This window comes from Polypterus senegalus, chromosome 7 (genome assembly GCF_016835505.1).
Source record: "Polypterus senegalus isolate Bchr_013 chromosome 7, ASM1683550v1, whole genome shotgun sequence".
In the NCBI taxonomy this organism is placed as follows: domain Eukaryota; kingdom Metazoa; phylum Chordata; class Cladistia; order Polypteriformes; family Polypteridae; genus Polypterus; species Polypterus senegalus.
In genome coordinates this window covers 115695570-115719743 of record NC_053160.1, presented here as the reverse complement: position 1 = coordinate 115719743, position 24174 = coordinate 115695570, and the positions used below count along the sequence as shown (strand labels likewise).

The window sequence follows — 24174 nt, the reverse complement described above, 5'->3', positions numbered from 1 at the left end:
TTGTCATTTATCTTTTCTAGGTGTTCTAATTGTTTAATGAATCCGTTATTTACTACTTTGTGGAGCTGACGCTAAAGTGGTTGCAGCCTTTCACGATTGAGTGTTGTTTGTTTGGATTTCTGCTCTGCTTTTTTTAAATTGTCATTATTAAGATTTAATGAACGGAGCAAACTGCACAGAGAAAGGGCAAAATATAATAAAAAGAGAGTTAAGCATTTAAATCCATAGCAAAACAGAAATATTTCTAAGTTTCTTATAGGGTAAATGTAAAAATCATGCTGCTGTGCTTTTCTGGATGTAGAATAAAAGATAAATAATGCCAGCTAATTAAATGAGATCAGTGCTATCAGGTGTTGTCACTGATTAAGAATCTGGTTGGAACAAAAACCTGCAGCCACAGGGGTCCCCCAGGACCGACTTTGAGAACCCCTGTTCTAGAAGGACAAGGGCAACCATGCAGTTTGAAAACGCCCAAAAATGAATTTTCAGAGCCATAAATCTTCATAAATTTAAAAAAAAAATGTAAGTGAAAGAGCCCAAATACAAGTATGCAGAAAAACCTAGGACTGTACAAAGATAATGGTTTCCAAAAATGCATCTAAAGCAGAGGTCTCAAACTCCCGGCCCCCAGTCTCCTTCCCACCACCCCGTATATGACATCAACAGAATAAATTTATTTAACTGTTTTCACCTATTTATTTACTCGTTTAAGTCCAAACTTAAATATAACAATTTTAAATTAACAAATCATTTCAAATTAACGTAAATCTTTCAGTTCTGTTATTTGGCGCAAATGTGCAGTTTTTGATAAAAAGAAAGCAAGTGAATTTTTGTTTTGGAATTCATTTGCTTGGTTGTCAATATAAAAAGAAGTTTCTTTCCAAACCAAAAAGGAAAGTGGATGCTGAACACAGACAATTTCAAGAAAGATGGACATTACCGTTATCTTTTTTGTACTTTTTCTGTCTTACATGCAAAGCTGTTTTGAAGGATTATAATCTCAAACGTCATTACTCGACTAAACACGGAGAACAGTATGATAAGCATCAGGGAGAAGAGGGGGAGAAACTAGCTACACATCTACACAAAGGCCTGAAATTACCGCAAAGTCTTTTTTTGCAAAGCAAAGAAGGATGCTGAGGTTTCAATGGAAGTAAGTGAGTTGATCGCTGAGGCACGAAAGCCGTTCACCGAAGGGCAGTTTCTTAAGGACTGCATGTTAAAAGTCACTGACATATTGTGTCCAGAAAAGACGAGCTTGTTCAAAAATATCTCCTTATCAGCAAACACCGTGGCAGAGCAAATAGGCGAGTTAGCAAATGACATTTATGATCAGTTATGCAAGAAAGCTAAAGTTTTTACTGTATACTCTGTGGTGCTTGACGAAAGCAGCGACTAAACCGACATTGATCAACTAGCGATTTTCATTAAGGGGGGTTAATTCCCATTTTGATGTGACAGAAGAATGGTTAAGTTTATGTCCGATGCACGGCCGTACCACAGGCAATGACAGATATCAGCTACTGTGTGACGCGATTGAGGGTGCTGGTTTGCCGTGGAACAAACTGGTAGATGGAGCGCCGTCCATGACAGACAAACAAAATGGACTGGTAGCGTTGGTTCAAAATTAATTACAAGAGGAAAAAAGCTGATCCAGCAGTAGTTTTACACTGCATTATTCATCAAAAAGCACTGTGCAGCAAATGCTTAAAATTTGAACATGTCGTGTCTGTTGTTCTGAAATGTGTTAATTACATCAGGTCAAGGAGTTTACAGCATCGTCAGTTCAGAGTCTTTTTAAAAGAAATTGAGTCAACTTATGGTGATGGACTTTACTGAGGTGTGCTGGCTCAGCAGGGGAAATATCCTGAATAGATTTTTTGTGCTGAGATCAGAGGTGAAAAATTTCATGACAGATGGCAGAATGGATGTTCCTAAGTTGGAAGATCCACAATGGGTCATGGACCCTGCTTTCTTGGTGTACATTACACAAGAGCTGAACATACTTAACCTAAAGCTCCAGGGCCCTGATCAGCTCATCACAGCAGTTTATGAAAGTGTGAAAGCCTTCACCACAAAATTGAAAATATGGAAACACAACTTTCTACCAAACAATCTCACTCATTTCCCAACATGTAAATCACTGGTGGAGGATGGCAGAGCATTCAGGACTGATACATATACATCTGCCATTGAAAACCTACTGCAGGAATTTGATCGCCGTTTTTCTGACTTTAGGTCACACCCTAACACCTTCCAGCTGTTTGCAGACCCCTTTTCAGCGGATGTGGAGAGGGTTCCAAGTTTGTTAAAAATGGGACTTTTTGACTTGCAGTGCAATGGTGAGCTAAACTCTAAGTTCAGAGAGGCACAGGGAAAAGAAGACTTGACTGGGCAGTTTCTGAGAGAATTACCTCCATTCTTTCCAGAGCTGTCCAAAAGTTTTCAGTCAGTTAATATGCTTTTTTGGAAGCACATATCTGTGCAAGAAACTTTTCTCAACTATGAACTTTAATTAATGCAAATACAGGAGTCGTTTTACTGATGCTAATCTTGATGCTGTACTCGGAGCTTCCACTATAAACTCTAATGGGGGCAAATGTTGGAAGGCTGTGTGAGCAGAAATGCCGCCAGGTTTCTGGACAGAAATAGGATATCAGTTCAAATGTATTCAGGTATTGCATGTGTTAGGTTAACACAAAGTTTTCTTGATTTATTTAATTTAATGAAAAAAGAATTGCACATTTAATGTATTTAGAGTTCAGTTTGTGTCTTGAAAAAAATATGTTAGTAATGGAAATAAAAATAGATTTAAAGATATTACTGTCTCTTGTTGAATATTCATGTGGCCCCTGTATGACATGACAATACCAGCAGTGGCCCGAAGCCAAACTGAGTTTGAGACCCCTGATCTAAAGAGAATGAACTAATATACAGTGCATCCGGAAAGTATTCACAATGCATCACATTTCCCACATTTTGTTATGTTACAGCCTTATTCCAAAATGGATTCAATTAAATTTTTTCCTTAGAATTCTACACACAACACCCCATAATGACAACGTGAAAAAAGTTTACTTGAGGTTTTTGCAAATTTATTAAAAATAAAAAAACTGAGAAAGCACATGTACATAAGTATTCACAGCCTTTGCTATGAAGCTCAAAATTGAGCTCAGGTGCATCCTGTTTCCCCATTTTATCATCCTTGAGGTGTTTCTGCAGCTTAATTGGAGTCCACCTGTGGTAAATTCAGTTGATTGGACATGATTTGGAAAGGCGCACACCTGTCTGTATAAGGTCCCACAGTTGACAGTTCATGTCAGAGCACAAACCAAGCATGAAGTCAAAAGAATTGTCTGTAGACCTCCGAGACAGGATTGTCTCAAGGCACAAATCTGGGTAAGGTTACAGAAAAATTTCTGCTGCTTTGAAGGTCCCAATGAGCACAGTGGCCTCCATCATCCGTAAGTGGAAGAAGTTCAAAACCACCAGGACTCTTCCTAGAGCTGGCCGGACATCTAAACTGAGCAATCGGGGGAGAAGGGCCTTAGTCTGGGAGGTGACCAAGAACCTGATGGTCACTCTGTCAGAGCTCCAGAGGTCCTCTGTGGAGAGAGAGGAGAACCTTCCAGAAGGACAACTATCTCTGCAGCAATCCACCAATCAGGCCTGTATGGTAGAGTGGCCAGACGGAAGCCACTCCTTAGTAAAAGGCACATGGCAGCCCGCCTGGAGTTTGTCAAAAGGCACCTGAAGGACTCTCAGACAATGAGAAACAAAATTCTCTGGTCTGATGAGACAAAGATTGAACTCTTTGGTGTGAATGCCATGCATCACGTCTGGAGGAAACAAGGCACCGCTCATCACCAGGCCAATACCATCGCTACAGTGAAGCATGGTGGTGGCAGCATCATGCTGTGGGGATGTTTTTCAGCGGCAGGAACTGGGAGACTAGTCAGGATAAAGCGAAAGATGACTGCAGCAATGTACAGAGACATCCTAAATGAAAACCTGCTCCAGAGCGCTCTTGACCTCAGACTGGGGCGACGGTTCATCTTTTAGCAGGACAACGACCCTAAGCACACAGCCAAGATATCAAAGGAGTGGCTTCAGGACAACTCTGTGAATGTCCTTGAGTGGCCCAGCCAGAGCCCAGACTTGAATCCGATTGAACATCTCTGGAGAGATCTTTTTTTTTTTTGAAGTTTTATTCATTTTATTGCAATCATTCCATACAAATCAATCAATTTTTACAAAAAGTAAAACTAAGTCGATCCCCACCCCTGAGAGAGACAGCAAGGCAAACAGCATAAAATTTTAGGCTTGTAAACATACCTAAATTGATAAGTTTGATAAGCCAATAGAGATGAATGCAGAAGACAAAGAAATACAGAAATAATTGCTTCCTCTGTGCTTTTAAGAGCTTATTTTAAAATATTACTGATTAGATCCTGCCAAGTTTTGAAGAAAGTCTGTATGGATCCTCTTACTGAGTATTTGATTTTTTCCAATTTCAAATAGTATAAATCATCGGTTTCCCACTGACTTAAAAGAGGCGAGTTAGGATTCTTCCAGTTTATCAGAATAAGTCTGCGTGCCAACAGTGTAGTGAATGCAATCACAATTTGTTTGTCTTTTTCCACTTTAAGCCCATCTGGAAGAACACCAAGCACAGCTGTTAATGGGTTAGGAGGGATTGTGAGTCCAAGGCTATCTGAAAGGTAATTAAAAATTTTTGTCCAGAATAATGTTAATTTGGTGCAGGACCAGAACATGTGACCCAGTGAGGCTGGGACTTGGTTGCAACGTTCGCAGGTTGGATCATGCCCTGGAAACATTTTGGAGAGTTTTAGTCGAGACAGATGTGCTCGATATATAATTTTGAGTTGTATAATTGTATGCTTTGTGCATATGGAGCTCGAGTGAATTCTCTGCATTGCTACTTTCCATTCCTTTTCTGATATTTTAATTGAGAGATCTTTTTCCCTGTGTCCTCTTGGATCTTTGAAAGGGAGGGATTGTAAAATTATTTTATATATTGTAGAGATGGAGTCTAAGTCCTTGAGACTGAGCAATATTTTTTCCAGCATGGATGAGGGTGCACGATGAGGAAAATCGGGAAGGTTCTATTTTACAAAGTTCCTAATTTGAAGATAGTGAAAGAAATGTGTAGCTGGAATGTTAAATTTGGAATGTAATTGTTCATAGGATGCAAAGACGTTGTCTATATAAAGATATCTAAGCAAGTTAATCCCAAATATTTTCCAGATATTAAAAACTGCATATGTTTGTGAAGGTTGAAAGAGGTGGTTCTCTTGCAGAGGTGCCACAGATAAAAGCTTCTCCATCTTAAAATGTTTTCTATATTGGTTCCATATTCTGAGTGAGTGAAGCACAATTGAGTTATTAGTGTATTGCCAATAACGTGTGTTTATTGGAGCACAGAGCAGGGAATATAAAGAAGTACTGCAGGATTTTACTTCTATTGCAGACCAAGCCTGTGTATGTTCTTCTATTTGTGTCCAGGTTTTTATCGCTTATATGTCTGCTGCCCAGTAATAAAACTGGAAGTTAGGTAGAGCCATGCCACCTTCTGCCTTTTGTCTTTGTAGGGTCGCTCTTTGGATATGTGGATGTTTTCAGTTCCAAATAAATGAGGTTATTGTTGAATCTAATTGCTTAAAAAATGATTTATTGATGTATATTTGGATGTTTTGAAATAAAAAAGGAGCTTAGGAAGGATATTCATCTTAACAGTGTTAATTCTTCCAGCTAGAGTGAGATGAAGGGTTGCCCATCTATGCAAGTCTTGTTTAATTTTTTCCATGCAGATGGCAAAATTTTGTTGATAAAGAGCTTTATGTTTACTTGTGATGTTTACCCCGAGGTATTTAAGCTGTTATCTCTGGAGAGATCTTAAAATGGCTGTGGACCAACGCTTCCCATCCAACCTGATGGAGCTTGAGAGGTGCTGCAAAGAGGAATGGGTGAAACTGGCCAAGGATAGGTGTGCCAAGCTTGTGGCATCATATTCAAAAAGACTTGAGGCTGTAATTTCTGCCAAAGGAGCATCAACAAAGTATTGAGCAAAGGCTGTGAATACTTTTGTACATGTGATTTCTCAGTTTTTTTATCTTTAATAAATTTGCAAAAATCTCAAGTAAACTTTTTTCACGTTGACATTATGGGGTGTTGTGTGTAGAATTCTGAGGAAAAAAATGAATTGAATCCATTTTGGAATAAGGCTGTAACATAACAAAATGTGGAAAAAGTGATGCGCTGTGAATACTTTCCGGATGCACTGTACAGCAAGAGTCCATTCACACACCTCTCAATCCGTAACAGTACATGAGGTCATGAATAATATGACCAAGGAGTGATCAAAACATATTAAGCTTAACCTATTAAGAGAAACACCACCGAAATCAAACACACTCCATGTGAAAACTAATATACTGTTTTAACTTTCAAGGTGCTTTACTATTCCACTCAAATATAACATTTTGTCTTGCTTGCTTGAGGAAGCTGTGGCATATTCATACTAAGTAGCTGTGGAGCAAAGGCCAATTGTCCCGAGGAAACAGGGCCCTTGTTATTGGGCTAATCATCTGCAGAGTGTCACGATGATTCCAAGACATAAAGTAAGCCCCGGAAACACATGGTCTAAATGATTACAAACATTGGCAAAGAAAAGGTGAAGAACTAGAATATGGGGTGTAACAACATTAACTGATAAAGAAAGATAGATATTAGATGAAATAGAAAAATACAATCGGACATAAAAGAAGGGGAGTGGAACAACACAGGATATAGCCTCAGACTAGCAGGATCTCCAATAGGAAGCAGAACAATGGCAGGTGCTGAGATAATTGGAAAAGAAGACAACAAAATGGGATCTTCTAAATCTAAGAATACTGACGATGAACTTCAATCTACAGGAGCAAGAAGGATTAATACAAATAAACACACAAACAGAAAACAGCATAGCAAATGATAAGGACAGATTTTATGGAGATCTACAGCAGGCTTTAGAGAAAATGCAATCCAGTGCCCGGAACATAATAGTAATGGGAGACTGGAATGCCCATACTGGTAACAAGAAAGAACAGGGGCTTGGAACAATAGGAGAACACGATTTGGAAGGAGAGGTCAATAAGAATGGGCAGATAATGCTAGGTTCATGTATAACTAATCAGAGATATTTGGTTTAATTACAAAACAATTCACAAAATTACTTCTGAAGCAGAAGCCATAAAAGTGTGACAGACTACATTACTTATACAAGAAGTGCGAGGTGTGCAGATAGCAAAGCAATCACAGGAGCAGAGCTACATGGTAATAACAGACCATTTAGACATCAATTACAGATAGAGTAAGAATAAGAATTAAAATTAGAATCATTAGAAGGAACCAACAAAAGACAGGAATATGCATACTGTATAGACATAAAGAAAAATTAAAATCAGCAGGAGAAAATGGAAATACCAGCAAAAACATGGACCTCAAATAAAAGATGGATACAATTTAAGGAAACATTGTGACAGACAGCTTTAGACATCTGTGGAGTTACAACAGTAATACAGGACCCTAAGAAAAAAAGAACTAAATGGTGGAACGACAAAGTGAAAAGCAAGGTGGCAGAGAAATAGAAGGTATGGAGAAAATATTTAAGAACAAAAACTGAGGAAGACAGTTTAGTATAGAAACAAAACACAACAAAAGAAGAGTCTAAAGAGATTGTGAAATCAGCAAAGAAAAAGATTTAGAAAGAATTTAGTAAAATAAGAAAAAAATGGAGGAATATTACATTGAAAATCAAAACCAGTTCTGGAAAATAGTGAAAAGGTTAAAGGAGATCAAACAGAGAAAATCAAAAGGAGAATTGCAGACAGAGGTTATTAGGATTCTTAAAGCCTGGAGAGCTCACTATGCAAAAATATCAAAAGAAGAAAGAATGAGGGAGAACAACGATACAGCAATCCATTGGAGGAGAGGGGGATGAATGAAGATGAAGGAATGCCTTAATAGTAACAAAAAAAAAAAAAAAGCAAAGCAGCTGGGGCAGACAGCATTACGGCTGAAACGTTAAAGCATGGAGTAGCAACAGTAGTTAAATGGCTCAAGAGTACCTTTAGCCAAAGTATGGATCACAGAGGGAATACCAGATGAATGGGAAATAAATAGAACTAGCCAACCCGCAGCGTACCATACGCCGCATAATCAGGCCGGTTTTTTAATGATTTTTAAACACAGGGAGAAAATTAACATTTGAAAAATCAGCAATGTAATAAATCAGCAAGAAAAGCAACATTGTAACAATGCACGGAACGAACCAACACACAATCGTCCATGACTGAAAACTGGCGGACCGCCATCGCTCATGTGCCCACCTCCAACTCGTCACTTCAGTCGTTGTTGTCTTTGCACAGTCCAGACGCACCTGTGACTCACGTAGACTTTCCGTGTTCCTGCAGGACTCCTTCCTGCGTGCGCCATAGGTGTCTTATTTGTCAGCGGCTTAGTGAATCCACGCCCCATCCGGCGTGCTTTCCATGGGTGTCTTGCCTTAGTGAATTATACATATAGATTGTGCCAGTATATAAAAGGGGGATTCCATGAACGGTGATAACTGTAGAGCAATATGTTTGTCACCAACAGTATTAAAAATACACTCATCGGCCACTTTATTAGGTGCACCTGTTCAACTGCTTGTTAATGCAAATATCTAATCAGCCAATCGCATCGCAGCAACTCAATGCATTTAGGCATGAAGACATTATCATGATGACAGTTCAAATCAAGCATTAGAATGGGGAAGAAAGGTGATTTAAGTGACTTTGAACATGGCATGGATCTGATCTACTGGATTTTTCAAGCACAATCATCTCTAGGATTTACAGAGAATGGTCCAATAAAGGGAAAAACATCCAGTGAGCAACATATCTCTGGTCTTAAATGCCTTGTTGATTCCTGAGGTCCGACTGGTTCGAGCTGATAGAAAGACAACAGTAACTCAAATAACCACTCATTACAACCGAGGTGTGCAGAACAGCATCTCTGAAAATTGAAGTTGATGGGCACAGCAGCAGCAATTGAGAACAATTTACAAGAAGAGCAAGCAGCATACAGGCCTGGAAGACAAACGCAAAATCATATTTTCACAAGAAGAATAATTGATAAAAAGATTAGATAAAAATAAAGAAGTATACCAAGCATTTCTTGATTTACAGTAAAACCAGCATTTGACACTGTACTGTGAAGATATATAAGGGAAGCACTAGATGCAAAAAAAAGTGCCAGAAAAAATATAAAGTATTATTAAACATGTTAATCAAAAATGCGTAGGACAGATAGGATTAAATGGGCAAAAGGGTATCAAACAGGGAGACAGTCTCAGTCCTTTACTGTTTGTGACATATATGGATTAAATAATCAGAAATGGGCAAGAAAGAAATTAGAAATAGAGCCTTGAGATACTATAAATTAAATCTGCTATTGGTCCAGGATCTGACAATGAAATACTAAAACTTAGCAACAGCTACAAAGGAAATTAATAATACGGAACTGCAAGCTAGAAGTGAAAAGGTATTATAATAAAAGCTAATGAAAATAACAAGGCAAGAGCAAGAAGAGAACCCACAAATGCGGATACAAATAGATGGAGAACAACTACAATACATGTAACTGTATGAGTAATCACAAGTGAAGATGGAAAGGCAGATGAAGAAATCAGAAACAGAAATAACAAGCCAAATAAAGTATGCTATTAAATTAACAACACCTTAATTGGAAAGAAAGAGCTAATAATAAAGGTGCAGAAGCATTTATATAAGACCAATATTATATACGCTGCAGAATATTAGGCAATTCTGGATAAACAAAGATCTACAATAACAGCAGTTCAAATGAAGTATTTAATATGAGTGGTAGGTAAAACAAGAGGAGACAGGATAAGAAATAAAAGAATCTGTGATGAAATGGGAATGCAACCACTGCTGGAAACCATAGAAATAAACCAGCTACAGTAGTGTGGACATATAGAAAAAAAAGGAGTGAAACAAGGTATCCCAAAAAGGTGTTTGAAATGAAGGGGATTACCTAGAAGGGTATGAGAAGAAGTACCCAGAAAGAGAGGGTTGACCATAGAACAAGTGAAGTTTCAGGTAAAAATTTAGGAAAATATAGTCATTGGCTCAAGACCCCAGCACTGTGATATATAATGGGAGAAGATAAGTAAGTATTGCTTGTGTAACCACTATCCTTTAGTTAAACTGATGACTTCAGCATTGACACAGTGTATCCCATGGACTTTAAATTGGAGAATTACTTGTAATCTAAAGGGGATCTTGTGTGGAACCAGCTATATCTTGTTGGTAGCTCTCCACCTCACACACCAAAATTCTGGCTTCTTCCCCAAAAGAGAGTTGACATTTCACATCCCAAGAGTCACTTTGCGTGTCTCTGTCTTCAACTGCCAGCCAGCCCCTATTACTCTGGCAGGTGGTGGGCAGTCCCATGTTGCATTTTCGATCTGTGCCTGACCAGACCCTGCGGCAGGCTTGACTGCAAGAGGAAGGCCTTGTAACACCTTACTGGGTGGGGTACTCTTTTTAAATTTGTGGTTTTGCTTTGAGTTGGCTCTTTGTTTGACCCCTCACCTGGGACCTATTTGCCTTGGAAATCCCTACACAAACTTCTTCACCATGATAAGATGGCAATTCCCAGAGTGGTACATTGTTCCTGATTTTTTCTAACTACCAATAGTCAGACCCCTATTGCAGGAACCAGATTGAGATTAAAAAAAAAATACAACAAAATAAACAAACATCATAAGAATTACCAGATGAGTTTCCAATTTACTTTTTGAATCTTAAGAAATACAATCCTTTTTCTCCAGGTACTGCCCTGGTCACAGACCATAGTGTGCTTTAATTCATGCTATAAAAGATATTCTGATCTCCTCTGATACAGGAAATCCCACCATTACTATGTTTGGTGAATTAAACACAGCTTGTGACACTACTGATCATAGAATCTTCTACAAAGGCTTAAAAATGTATTATCCTTGTTTGGTTAATTTCATACTTGCCGACTTGTTGAGGATTCCATGCTGGGTTTAATTCATTTTTCTTAATATATTACCATTAAGAGATGTCATTCAAAAGCAAAATATTAGCTTTCATTTATTTTCATGGGATCCCCAGTTGTATTGATTACTTAAAGTAAACAATTCCTTTCAGTGAAATCATTAACTAATTGTTTTAGTAATGTAAAATAACTGATGAATAGTATTTATTTGTTTTGTCGACTCCTGTTCACCTTGCAGAACTAATTAGTGCTTATAATCCAGGATGTACATTGCATTCTGTAGACACAGGTCTCCTTAATATTTGGACGATAAATCAGAGTAGTGTAAGATGTGGAGCCTTTGAGTACTGAAAGGAGGCTGAAGCCCTGGAGTGATCTCTCTACCAATATTAGAGAAGTTGCCATTGTCTCAGCAGCCAAATAAAGACTGAAGACTTCTTTTAGTTTAGTATACTACTTGTTAGAGCTGCTGTTCATACTTGTTTCTCATAATACAATTTCACTAGCTGTAGTAGTTATTTTGATTGCATATTAAAAAGTCTATTCTCCTTTTGTGGCATTTGTAATGGAAATGTGATCCAAATGATTCACCCATTTCCAATTGTTTTTGTATTCAATGAAATTGTCATCATTTGCCTGAAGAATCAGCCATATAAGGATGTGACAGCTGAAATCTGGATACTGTTCATGACTGTATAATGTGCTGGGCTCTTAAGTATAAATATACCTTATAAGAAAAAATTGAATTAAATAAAACAATCCAAATGGAATTATGGAAAAAACAACAGGGTTAGTTACATTATCAAAATAAAGTTACTGGACAGCTATGTTTGTTGTAAAAGTGGACAATTTAACACACAATAAGGTGTAGAAGACAACAGAGCACGCAAGTGTGTATTTAATGGTTACCATTTGCTCTTACACTGACAAGTCCATTGCACATATCCTTTGCTTGCAAATATCCTTATCCTGCAGAGATATGGGAGGGAAAAAAAAGGAAGAACAGGAATTATGGATACATCTAGGGAGAGAGCTGGGCTACAATAAATGAAACCTCCTCCGAAGAATGTCCATTGAATTACGCATGTACCACTATGCCCCCACATGTTTATTAATTGACAGCATACATTATTTAAATTAAGTTAATTTATCTTTAAAACGTAATATACATATTTTCATGCATTTCATCATAAAAAAGTTATCAAGTATCCATCCATCCATCCATTCTCTTCCGCTTATCCGGGGTTGGATCACGGGGGCAGCAGCTTAAGCAGAGAAGCCCAGACTTCCCTCTCCCCGGCCACTTCTTCCAGCTCATCCGGGAGAATCCCAAGGCGTTCCCAGGCCAGCAGGGAGACATAGTCCCTCCAGCGTGTCCTGGGTCTTCCCCGAGGCCTCCTCCCGGTTGGGCGTGCCGAACACCTCACCAGGGAGGCGTCCAGGAGGCATCCTGATCAGATGCCCGAGCCACCTCATCTGACTCCTCTCGATGTGGAGGAGCAGCGGCTCTACTCTGAGCCCCTCCCGGATGACTGAGCTTCTCACCCTATCTTTAAGGGAAAGCCCAGACACCCTGCGGAGGAAACTCATTTCAGCCGCTTGTATTCGCGATCTCATTCTTTCAGTCACTACCCATAGCTCATGACCATAGCTGAGGGTAGGAGCGTAGATCGACTGGTAAATTGAGAGCTTTGCCTTACGGCTCAGCTCCTTTTTCACCACGACAGACCGATGCAGAGCCCGCATCACTGCGGATGCCGCACTGATCCGCCTGTCGATCTCACGCTCCATTCTTCCCTCACTCGTGAACAAGACCCCGAGATACTTGAACTCCTCCACTTGGGGCAGGATCTCTCCCCCAACCCTGAGAGGGCACTCCACCCTTTTCTGGCTGAGGACCATGGTCTTGGATTTGGAGGTGCTGATTCTCATCCCAGCCGCTTCACACTCAGCTGCGAACCGATCCAGAGAGAGCTGAAGATCAAGGCCTGATGAAGCAAACAGGACAACATCATCTGCAAAAAGCATTGACCCAATCCAGAATCCACCAAACCGGACACCTTCAACACCCTGACTGTGCCTAGAAATTCTGTCCATAAAAGTTATGAACAGAATCGGTGACAAAGGGCAGCCCTGGCGGAGTCCAACTCTCACTGGAAGCGGGGTCCGGTACCCCATACTCCCGGAGCACCCCCACAGGATTCCCCGAGGGACACGGTCGAACGCCTTTTCCAAGTCCACAGAACACATGTAGACTGGTTGGGCAAACTCCCATGCACCCTCCAGGATTCTGCTAAGGGTGAAGAGCTGGTCCACTGTTCCGTGAACAGGACGAAAACCACACTGTTCCTCCTGAATCCGAGGTTCGACTATCCGACGGACCCTCCTCTCCAGAACCCCCGAATAGACTTTTCCAGGGAGGCTGAGGAGTGTGATCCCTCTGTAGTTGGAACACACCCTCCGGTCCCCCTTTTTAAAGAGGGGGACCACCACCCCGGTCTGCCAATCCAGAGGCACTGTTCCCGATGTCCATGCGATGTTGCAGAGTCGTGTCAACTAAGACAGTCCTACAACATCCAGAGCCTTAATTAACGGGCGTATCTCATCCGCCCCTGGGGCCCTGCCACCAAGGAGTTTTTTGACCACCTCGGTGACTTCAGTCCCAGAGATGGAAGAGCCCAACTCAGAGTCCCCAGGCTCTGCTTCCTCATTGGAAGGCATGTTAGTGGGATTGAGGAGGTCTTTGAAGTACTCCCCCCACCAACCCACAACGTCCCAAGTCGAGGTCAGCAGCGCACTATCCCCACCATATACGGTGTTGACACTGCACTGCTTTCCCCTCCTGAGACGCCGGACGGTGGACCAGAATCTCCTCGGCCGTCCAAAGTCGTTCTCCATGGCCTCTCAAACTCCTCCCACGCCCGAGTTTTGCCTCAGCAACAACCGAAGCCGCATTCCGCTTGGCCTGCCGGTACCTATCAGCTGCCTCCAGAGACCCACAGGACAAAAAAGTCCTATAGGACTCCTTCTTCAGCTTGACGGCATCCCTCACCGCCGGTGTCCACCAACAGGTTCGGGGATTACCACCACGACAGGCACCGACCACCTTGCGGCAACAGCTTCGGTCAGCCGCCTCAACAATAGAGGCACAGAACATGGCCCTTTCGGACTCAATGTCCCCCACCTCCCTCGGGACGTGGTTGAAGTTCTGCCGGAGGTGGGAGTTGAAGCTACTTCTGACAGGGGACTCTGCCAGCCGTTCCCAGCAGACCCTCACAACACGCTTTGGGCCTACCAGGTCTGACCGCATCTTCCCCACCATCGAAGCCAACTCACCACCAGGTGATGATCAGTTGACAGCTCCGCTCCTCTCTTCACCCGAGTGTCCAAGACATATGGCCGCAAGTCCGACGATACGACCACAAAGTTGATCATCAATCTGAGGCCTAGGGTATCCTGGTGCCAAGTGTACATATGAACACCCTTATGCTTGAACATGGTGTTCGTTATGGACAATCCGTGACGAGCACAGAAGTTCAATAACAAAACACCCCTCGGGTTCTGATCCTTCCAAACCTCCCAATCACGCCCTTCCAGGTCTCACTGTCATTGCCCACGTGAGCATTGAAGTCTCCCAGAAAAACGAGGGAATCCCCAGAAGGTATGCCCTCTAGCACCCCCTCCAGAGACTCCAAAAAGGGTGGATACTCCAAATTGCTGTTCGGCGCATACGCACTAACAACAGTCAGGACCCTTCCCTCCACCCGAAGGCGGAGGGAGGCCACCCTCTCGTCCACCGGGGTAAACCCCAATGCACAGGCTCCGAGACGGGAGGCAATAAGTATGCCCACACCTGCTCGGCGCCTCTCACCGGGGGCAACTCCAGAGTGGTAGAGAGTCCAGCCCCTCTCAAGGAGATTGGTTCCAGAGTCCAAGCTGTGCGTCGAGGTGAGTCCGACTATATCTAGCCGGAACCTCACTAGCTCGGGCTCCTTCCGCTTCAGAGAGGTGACATTCCACGTCCCAAGAGCCAGTTTCTGTAGCCGAGGATCAGACCGCCAAGGTCCCCGCCTTCGGCCACCACCCAACTCACAAGTATACATCATAGTATTCTAACAGCACATAGCTCTAACAGAATAGCTCTTGGAAATCTAAGCCAACTCAGATATTGGTCATCATTACAGGACAAGAAATCAGTATGATCTCCGATACATGCTCTCTTCTAATTCTTGCATTTGCCATATCTTCTAATAATGCTAAAGCAGCCATGGCCATTCTGTGCACCATTATATTGTTACAGACTAATTACAATCAAGTGCCTTAAATTAATACATGACAAGCAATTAATTTTGTTGTATAGTATTTGATAAAGCCAGTGTCATAGATACAAATATGAAACAGAAATGGAAACGGCACAGAAACAGTTGCACTGTTTTGATGGTGGGTGCTGCCTGTTTACAAAACCAAGCAACATTTTTCTGCGTATGCACCATTTATACATGAGGCCCCTTGTAAAGGAAGCTGATGTCTGCCACTTGTATTCATGATCTAGTTTTTTCAATCACTACCCACAACACAACCATAGGTGAGGTTAGGAACGTAGACTGACTAGTAAATCGAGAGCTTATCCTTTTGGCTCAGCTCTCTCTTCACCGTGACCGACCAGTAGAATGTTCATATGAATGTGGATGCTCCTCTGATTCACATGTCTATCTCCTGCTCCCTATCAATCAATCAATCAACATTTATTTATATAGCACATTTTCATACAAAAAAATGTAGCTCAAAGTGCTTTACAAAATGAATAGAAAAATAGAAGACACAATAAAAAATAAACATAAGTCAACATTAATTAACATAGAATAAGTAAGGTCCGATGGCCAGGGTGGACAGAAAAAACAAAAAAAAACTCCAAATGCTGGAGAAAAAAAAATAAAATCTGTAGGGTTCTACACCAAGAGACCGCCCAGTCCCCTCTGGGCAATCTACCTAACATAAATCAAACAGTCCACTTTGTATTTACGGTTTTCATGGAAGGACCTGATGATGATGGTCACGTAGGCTTCTGGCTTTCAGTCCATCAATGTTGGTGCATCATGATGCTTTGAGTAGGTGGTGGTGGCGCAGGCCGCCACCACAAAAAACCGGAAAAAGAAACAGAAGAGAGAGTAGGGGTCAGTACAGATTTTGGAGCCACTGTGAATAGTTATTATGATGAATTGAACATACAGAGTATCAGTATTAAGTTAAAGTGAAGTTATAAAAAGGCCATGTTAAAGTAATGTGTTTTCAGCAGTTTTTTAAAGTGCTCTACTGTATTTGCCTGGCGAATTCCTATTGGCAGGCTATTCCAGATTTTAGGTGCATAACAGCAGAAGGCCGCCTCACCACTTCTTTTAAGTTTAGCTTTTGGAATTATAAGGAGACACTCATTTGAAGATCTAAGGTTACGATTTGGAATATAACGTGTCAGGCATTCCGATATATAAGATGGAGCGAGATTATTTAAGGCTTTATAAACCATAAGCAGTATTTTAAAGTCAATCCTGAATGACACAGGCAACCAGTGTAGTGACATCAAAACTGGAGAAATGTGTTCGGATTTTCTTTTCCTAGTTAGGATTCTAGCAGCTGCATTCTGCACTCGTTGCAAGTGATTTATGTCTTTACTTCTCTACTTACTCTACTTCTAAGATACTTAAATTTCTTTGCTTGAGGCACTAAATCACCCCCAAGCTGGAGAAAGCACTCCACCCTTTTTCAGCAGAGAACCTTTTGAAAGTGTTGATCCTTACCCCAGCTTCTATACACTTATACACTATAAATGTCAAGTGAGCGTCTAAGGTCACAGCCTCATGAAGGCAGCAGGACCACATCATCCACAAAAAAGTAGAGATGCAATCCTGAGGCCACCAAACTGGACTTCCTCCAATCCTTGGCTGTGCCTAGAAATTCCGTCAATAAAGATTATAAACAGAATTGGTGACAAAGGGCAGCCCTTGCTGAGTCCTACACATACTGGGAATGAGTCTGACATTCTGCTGGCAATTCAAACCAAGTATTTACTACTGCTCTACAGGGACCAAACAGCCCGCAGCCGCATGCTTGGCACCCCATACTCCTGAAGCACCCTCAACAGGACATCCTGAGGAACTTGGCTGTTTGCCTTTTCAAAGTCCACAAAACACATATCGACCAGCTGGGCATAACCACCATGAACTTTTTAGAATCCTTGTGAGGGTAAAAAGCTGGTCCAATGTTCCACGACTCGGATGAAATCTGGATTATTCCTCCTGAATGGCTTGACCAACAGCCAGGTCCTCCTTTCCAAGACAATGGCATAGGTATTCCGAGGATGCTAAGGAGTGATCCTCCTAAAGGTGGAACACACTCTCAAAGATGGGATCCACCAGCACCCCAAACCAAATGCACTGTTCCCAACCTCCATGAAGTGTTGAAGAGGTGTTTTAGCCAAGACAGGCCTACAACATCAAAAACCTTTAAAAATTCAGGGTTAATATCATCCACCCAAGGAGCATTGCTATCAACGAATATTTTTAAACTATCTTAGCTCCAGTGATGGGTGAGTTCTCTTCCAAGTCCCCTAACTCTGCTTTCTCAAAGGTAGTATGTCAGTGTGATTCAGGAGAACCTTGAAGTTCTCATTCCATTGCCCCTACTATTTCACTAGGCGAGGTTACCAATGCTCCATCCCTGCTATAAACCGCATGGGCTAAGCACTGCATCTCCCACTTGAGTCACTTGATAGTTTGCCAGAATCACTTTGAGGCCGACTGGACTGCTCCAACACCCCAAGTGTTTGCTTCTGCAACTGCCATTTCTGTGCTCAGCTTGGCTTGTTTGTACCTATAAAATACCTTTTTAGTGAAAGAAGCTAACCAAGCTTGAAAGGTCTACTTCTGCAATCTGACAGCTTCCTTTACTGTTGGCATCATCCACCAAGTTCACGGATTTCCACTGCAAGAGGCACTAATGACCTTATATCCACAGTTCTGCACTGTCATCTCAGCAAAGGAATCACCGAACATAGCCCATTTGGGTTCAATGTCCCCAACCACCCTCAGAACTGAAGAGTAATTCATCTGAAAGTGCAAGTTAAAGACCTTCCATATAGTGGTGTCTGCCAAACATTCCCCACTGATGTAACTCACAACCAGGTACTGATCAGTTGACACCTCTCCCCCTTTCTTCACCCAAGTGTCCAAGACATACAGTTGTAGATCCAATGACACAACTATGAAACCGATCATCAGCCTATGGTGCTGTGGTGCCAAGTGCACTTTTGAACACCCTTATTCTCAAACATGGTGTTCGTTATGGTCAAACTGTGACGAGTAATGAAGTTTCAATAACAAAAAACTACTCCAGTTCAAATTTCAACTTTCCAGGTTTCAGTGCCATTGCCCAAATAAATGTTAATGTCCCCGACTAGAACAATAGAGCCCTGATTTGAAGCACCCTCCAGTACCAATGCCCCCCCAGTCTCCAAGAAGATTGAATATTCTGATCCAATAGGCTATATGCACACTCTCTTCTGGATTTCACGTCAGTCAGCTGCTTCACTTCTGACGCTGATATCAAAATGGACTAGCTATGGCGCTGTCACCTGATCACTTCAAGACATGCCCAGACTGACGGTAAATGATGTAAGTTGCATTACTCAAACATAGTGCCATACATGAGGAGCTAAAAAGGAGGAGGGCTTTATTTTATATGTTTCAAGCTACATCCACAATTGCGAAGGCAAGATCCGGACATATGAACATGTTTGTTGCACCAACCAAGGCTAAAGTTTAAGTCATTAAACTTCATTAGTCATCAAATTTTATTCAGGGACAAGTGAATATGTATGTTAGCTTAATACATAATGACATGAGTCTGCTGGACACCTTACCTTGTAAAAAAGCAAGTGTCTCTGTTTGAGCCATCAAAACAGTGAATGCTAAACCGCTGCTTCAATGTAAGGATCTCAATACCTTTCCTCAGCTGGATGATCTCCTCTCTGAATTTTCATCAAGCACTAGGTCAACAACTACTGGATCAGGAGTTGAAGCATGGTCATAGTCTTTGAAGATTTTATTATCCTCCTGTCTCACACCTGGTGTGGTCACTTTCTCCTCTTCCTAATCCCCAGTCTTGAAAGTAGAACAGAGAATTTGTTCCATTCAAACAATGCAGGAACTCTTCCCTTCTTCAACAGTCACCACACTGTCTTAGACTCTGGCTCATGAAAATCCTCTTTTTATAAAATGCCGGCTAAAAACCTGGGTATGGGGTCTAACTGTAAACTCCAAGGTACACATGCAAAGCTGGGGACTCTCCAAGAATCACCACTATATCAATGACCCTAACAGCCATGCTGGCTGGAGCAATTGCCTCTAGTGTGGTTACACAAAGGAAACTGGTCCTAGGTGAGGACCCAGACGAAGTGCAATTTATATTACCCTTCATGAAAAGTCTCATCAAGGACTAAGTAGCCTCACCTGCAATAAGGAAACCCGGGGCCCCACTCTGGAACCAAGTCTGGGTTGTGGAGTGGCAGAGATGTGGCTCATTGGTGAGTGTCTGGTGGTTGGGCCTTTATTCGAAGGACCCAGAAGATAGTTGCATAGGTCATTCTCCAGCGGGCACACCACCTTCAAGAGGAGATGTAGGAGGCTTAGGAGGCAGTCAAAGGCAAATGCCTCTTGAATACTAGACATACCAGCTGTAACGATTTTCTGTGTTGAATGTACATGTGATGTGCAATTGGCAAGGAGATCTTATAAATAATGCAGCAAAGTGGACGGGTAATCCATGCCAAGTAAAGCAACCATTTATTACAAACTGCACAAAATAATCCTACTGTGAAATTTCACCCTCACTGACACTTTATCAAAAAGGACCACAAATTCAAACGTTTTATCATAAAATGTTGAGTTTCTGGATTTGTTTGTTTCAGAATTTTATACACACACACACACACAGTCTTTGAAAAAAGAAAACAAAAATGTTTATTAACATTCTCCATACAAAACAATTACATGAAAATAGCTAATGCATATCTAGTGAGTGATATTATTAGCCTGCAATTCCAGTTCCATATTTGTGGTAAACTCATATCTCAGTATTTGTATGAACTTTCCACTTAGTTCATTCCAATTACTTTGAAGTGCTCTAGAGTACATGGTATAATGGCATTGATATGAATTCCTAATATGTAGCAGCTTCTCTGGAACAGGGTAAAAGACATTTTAAATAAAAAAATTCCAGCACCAGTTAAACAATAGTTTAACACATGTATCTGAAACTGCATTCAAGAATTAAAGATATACACATCGCTATCATTTACTTTCGCCACCTCAGAGATTGATCAGAATAAACAACATTAAAGAAAAATACAATTAATCAGCAAAGTATGGACTTGATAAAAAATTTCAACACAACTGAACAAAACTCACAGCTGGCAAAGCTGCAGTTATTTCTCATTAAACAATCATCACTAAGTAAATATGGCAAAAGGGGAACAGAATGAGAAAAATGAGACTAATCACACTTCTCACCTTTGATGTTACATTGTTCTTTTAACAATAATTGCACATGTTTTACTAACAAAGAAATAGTTTCAAGTAATGTACATGCCGATTTAGATCAGAACCACAGTAAAGTATACTCCTCTTGGAAGCTAGTCAAAACCTTCCATAAAAAAGTACATTTAATTTAAAAAATATATATACAAAAACATCTTTGGGCTGAATGTAACAGAAAGGATACTCATGAATACAGCAAAACACAGTTTTGTACCATCATTTACAGTAGTAACTTAAAACTAGGTTTGTTTAAGGATGAATCGTTAGAATGAACCTTGTGTTACTATGCAATATTTTGATAACGGCTAAACTACAATGAAATAGCACTACAATGATCGACTTTATACTTCTTTAGTCTTGTATACAAGAATTATAAACATCATTAGAGAATGTTCTGACCAACTATATATATATATATATATTTGTGAAAAATCACAATAACCATACCTTTCAAAAACTTGCACAATATGAAAGTTTGTGCTAAAATTCTTGTGGAAAATCTACCAAACATCTGGAAAATGACAAGTTTACATGAATGAAAGTAACACAAAAAATTGACATTCGATTTCTAAACAAAACACAAAGTTCAGTTGGAATAAATTAACAATAATTGCCATTTTTTGTTAGACAAAAACAGACTGCTCACTTTCGGCTACAGGTACAAAAAATACACACATACATTTTATATATATATATATATATATATATATATATATATATATATATAAAGTATCTTCAAAATAACGTTTTTCTTAATTTTTTAATATAGGTATAACAGGTTCAGCTCCTTCCAATGACAATTCCATACATACAGTGTTGTTAAACACTTTCTCTCACCAGTACTTCATAAACAGGAGCTATCTGAAAGGTGTCAAGTTGGCACTTTAAATTTAAACCAACAATATTTAAGGGACATCAGAACACATTATATATGCCTACACTGGCATTAATCCTCAAACTGTAGGAAAGAGTTTCATTCCTAAAGATGCTCTAAAAGCAAATCCTGAATGAATGCAAAACTGCATTAATTTTTCCAAGATAATAAATATTTTATACAAGTTAATATGCAGTGTTTGCAGACAACAAAAGCATGTTTGTTTTGTTCAGTTCCTTTTTCCAACAGTTACCAAAAGATAACACAAATCAAGATATGCAGTAAACTCCAGGGCAATGGGCAAGAAGAAAGAGGACTTTTGGATGTGACGAAAGAAAACCAGGGTGTAATGTTTACCTCATTAATTAAACTTCTACCATGTTTGCTAATTTTCTGAAAATGTAAAAGTAGTGTCATTCCCTATGCAAAGTCAGGTATATGACATATAATAAATAGTCCATAATGTAATAAGGCAGTGTTAAACATGCATTCATCACAAACAGAATATCACGCAGACATTTATGATAACCGGAGACATTCATTAAGAGCAAGGGTTTTTTTTTTGTCTCTTTTTAAAAAAAATATTCAAGGCTTTCCAGGTGAAATGCTTTCAGATATTTCCTGCAAAAATTGATATTAGCATTTTTCTCCTTCGACAGATTTCTCCTCTTTGATTAGAGATGCAGAATGCTTTAAAAATAAAGCTTAATTCAAGTACTAAGCAACTTTTATTTTTTTATTTTTTCAGATGCAGTAATTTCTCTCCAAAGTCCTGCCACTTTGTGACACACCTCAGGAAGTTCCAGACTTCTCGAGGTAACTTTGCAGTTTCCGTACTGTAGTTTTGTCCAGTGAACATAGATCAAAGTCAAATGTTGTGTTTGTTATGTGAAAATGTCCAGTTTCTTCTATTAGGTTAACAATCTGAAACAAAAACAGAGACACGATTAGGATATACTATTAGATCTTCAACTGTAAAACTGTCAATATAAACTTAGCTTTCACTAGTTATGAAATAGTTCACATTTAAATAAATGTTTCAATCTCAAGATATACACCCATGGGCAGGATGCCAGCCCAATGCTGGGCACAGTGACACATACTAAGGAATTGTATACTTTGGACTGAGAAAAGCCATCAGGGAACAAGAAGGAAACATACACCTGGACAGTGAGAACGCAACAAACTCCACAAAGAAGGCACATTTAAGTGCCACTGTGCAGCCATGCTCATATGAATAATACTTCACAAATGAATTTTGTCACCCTACAGTCAAGGACACATACTGAGATACAAATTAAAGTATTGAACAAATCTCAGTTTTGAGAATAACAGTAAATTCATTGTTCAAAATCTCTTAAAACAAAAAACTCTGCCCAAAACGTTTTTTTTTCATCTATTACTTACCCTTTGTTGTTTGTAGCAGTGGTTGAGGAAAAAATGATCTCCTGTTTTTATGATGAATGGAGATAATAAATAACATAACGAATTTCCTGACACATTAAGAGTGCAAGGGCACCACTGAATAGCAAACAATATAAAAACGTCCATGAAAAACTCTCAATTTACTAGCATCTTCCAAATGCCAAATACCCAGCAATATGCTCAGAACACCCTAAATCATTTATTTTTGGTATAATATTGTTAAACAAACCATTTCTACAAATTACTCTTATGATAGGCTGTAGAGCATGCTCAAAGAAGATTTATCTTTTGAAATGAAGTCCCATTTCTGTCTTCAAATAAATAAATAAGGCAAAGTCAAGGAAATATTTAATCAACATATAATGTCAGGTATTTGCAGAAAATGAATTAACTAAACCAATCAAAGCATGATGAATGAACTGAACAGATCTAGTTTGATAAAGAATTACAGTGGTGTGAAAAACTATTTGCCCCCTTCCTGATTTCTTATTCTTTTGCATGTTTGTCACACAAAATGTTTCTGATCATCAAACACATTTAACCATTAGTCAAATATAACACAAGTAAACACAAAATGCAGTTTTTAAATGATGGTTTTATTATTTAGGGAGAAAAAAATCCAAACCTACATGGCCCTGTGTGAAAAAGTAATTGCCCCCTTGTTAAAAATAACCTAACTGTGGTGTATCACACCTGAGTTCAATTTCCGTAGCCACCCCCAGGCCTGATTACTGCCACACCTGTTTCAATCAAGAAATCACTTAAATAGGAGCTGCCTGACACAGAGAAGTAGACCAAAAGCACCTCAAAAGCTAGACATCATGCCAAGATCCAAAGAAATTCAGGAACAAATGAGAACAGAAGTAATTGAGATCTATCAGTCTGGTAAAGGTTATAAAGCCATTTCTAAAGCTTTGGGACTCCAGTGAACCACAGTGAGAGCCATTATCCACAAATGGCAAAACATGGAACAGTGGTGAACCTTCCCAGGAGTGGCCGGCCGACCAAAATTACCCCAAGAGCGCAGAGACGACTCATCCGAGAGGTCACAAAAGACCCCAGGACAACGTCTAAACAACTGCAGGCCTCACTTGCCTCAATGAAGGTCAGTGTTCACGACTCCACCATAAGAAAGAGACTGAGCAAAAACGGCCTGCATGGCAGATTTCCAAGACGCAAAACCACTGTTAAGCAAAA

General features: G+C 40.2%; 1 protein-coding gene across 3 annotated transcripts in view; it reads right to left on the bottom strand.

Moving 5' to 3' along the window:
* Positions 1-21941: 21941 nt before the first annotated feature.
* Positions 21942-24174, bottom strand: part of mllt3 (MLLT3 super elongation complex subunit) — a 353405-nt gene continuing 351172 nt past the window's right edge. For 2 of the 3 annotated variants that reach the window (XM_039759174.1, XM_039759177.1), the window contains one exon: positions 21942-22476. In XM_039759174.1, the coding sequence (XP_039615108.1) occupies positions 22345-22476 (132 nt within the window). In that variant the 3' untranslated portion in view covers positions 21942-22344. The remainder of the gene's footprint in view (positions 22477-24174) is intronic. The other variant, XM_039759176.1, reaches the window with a different exon arrangement.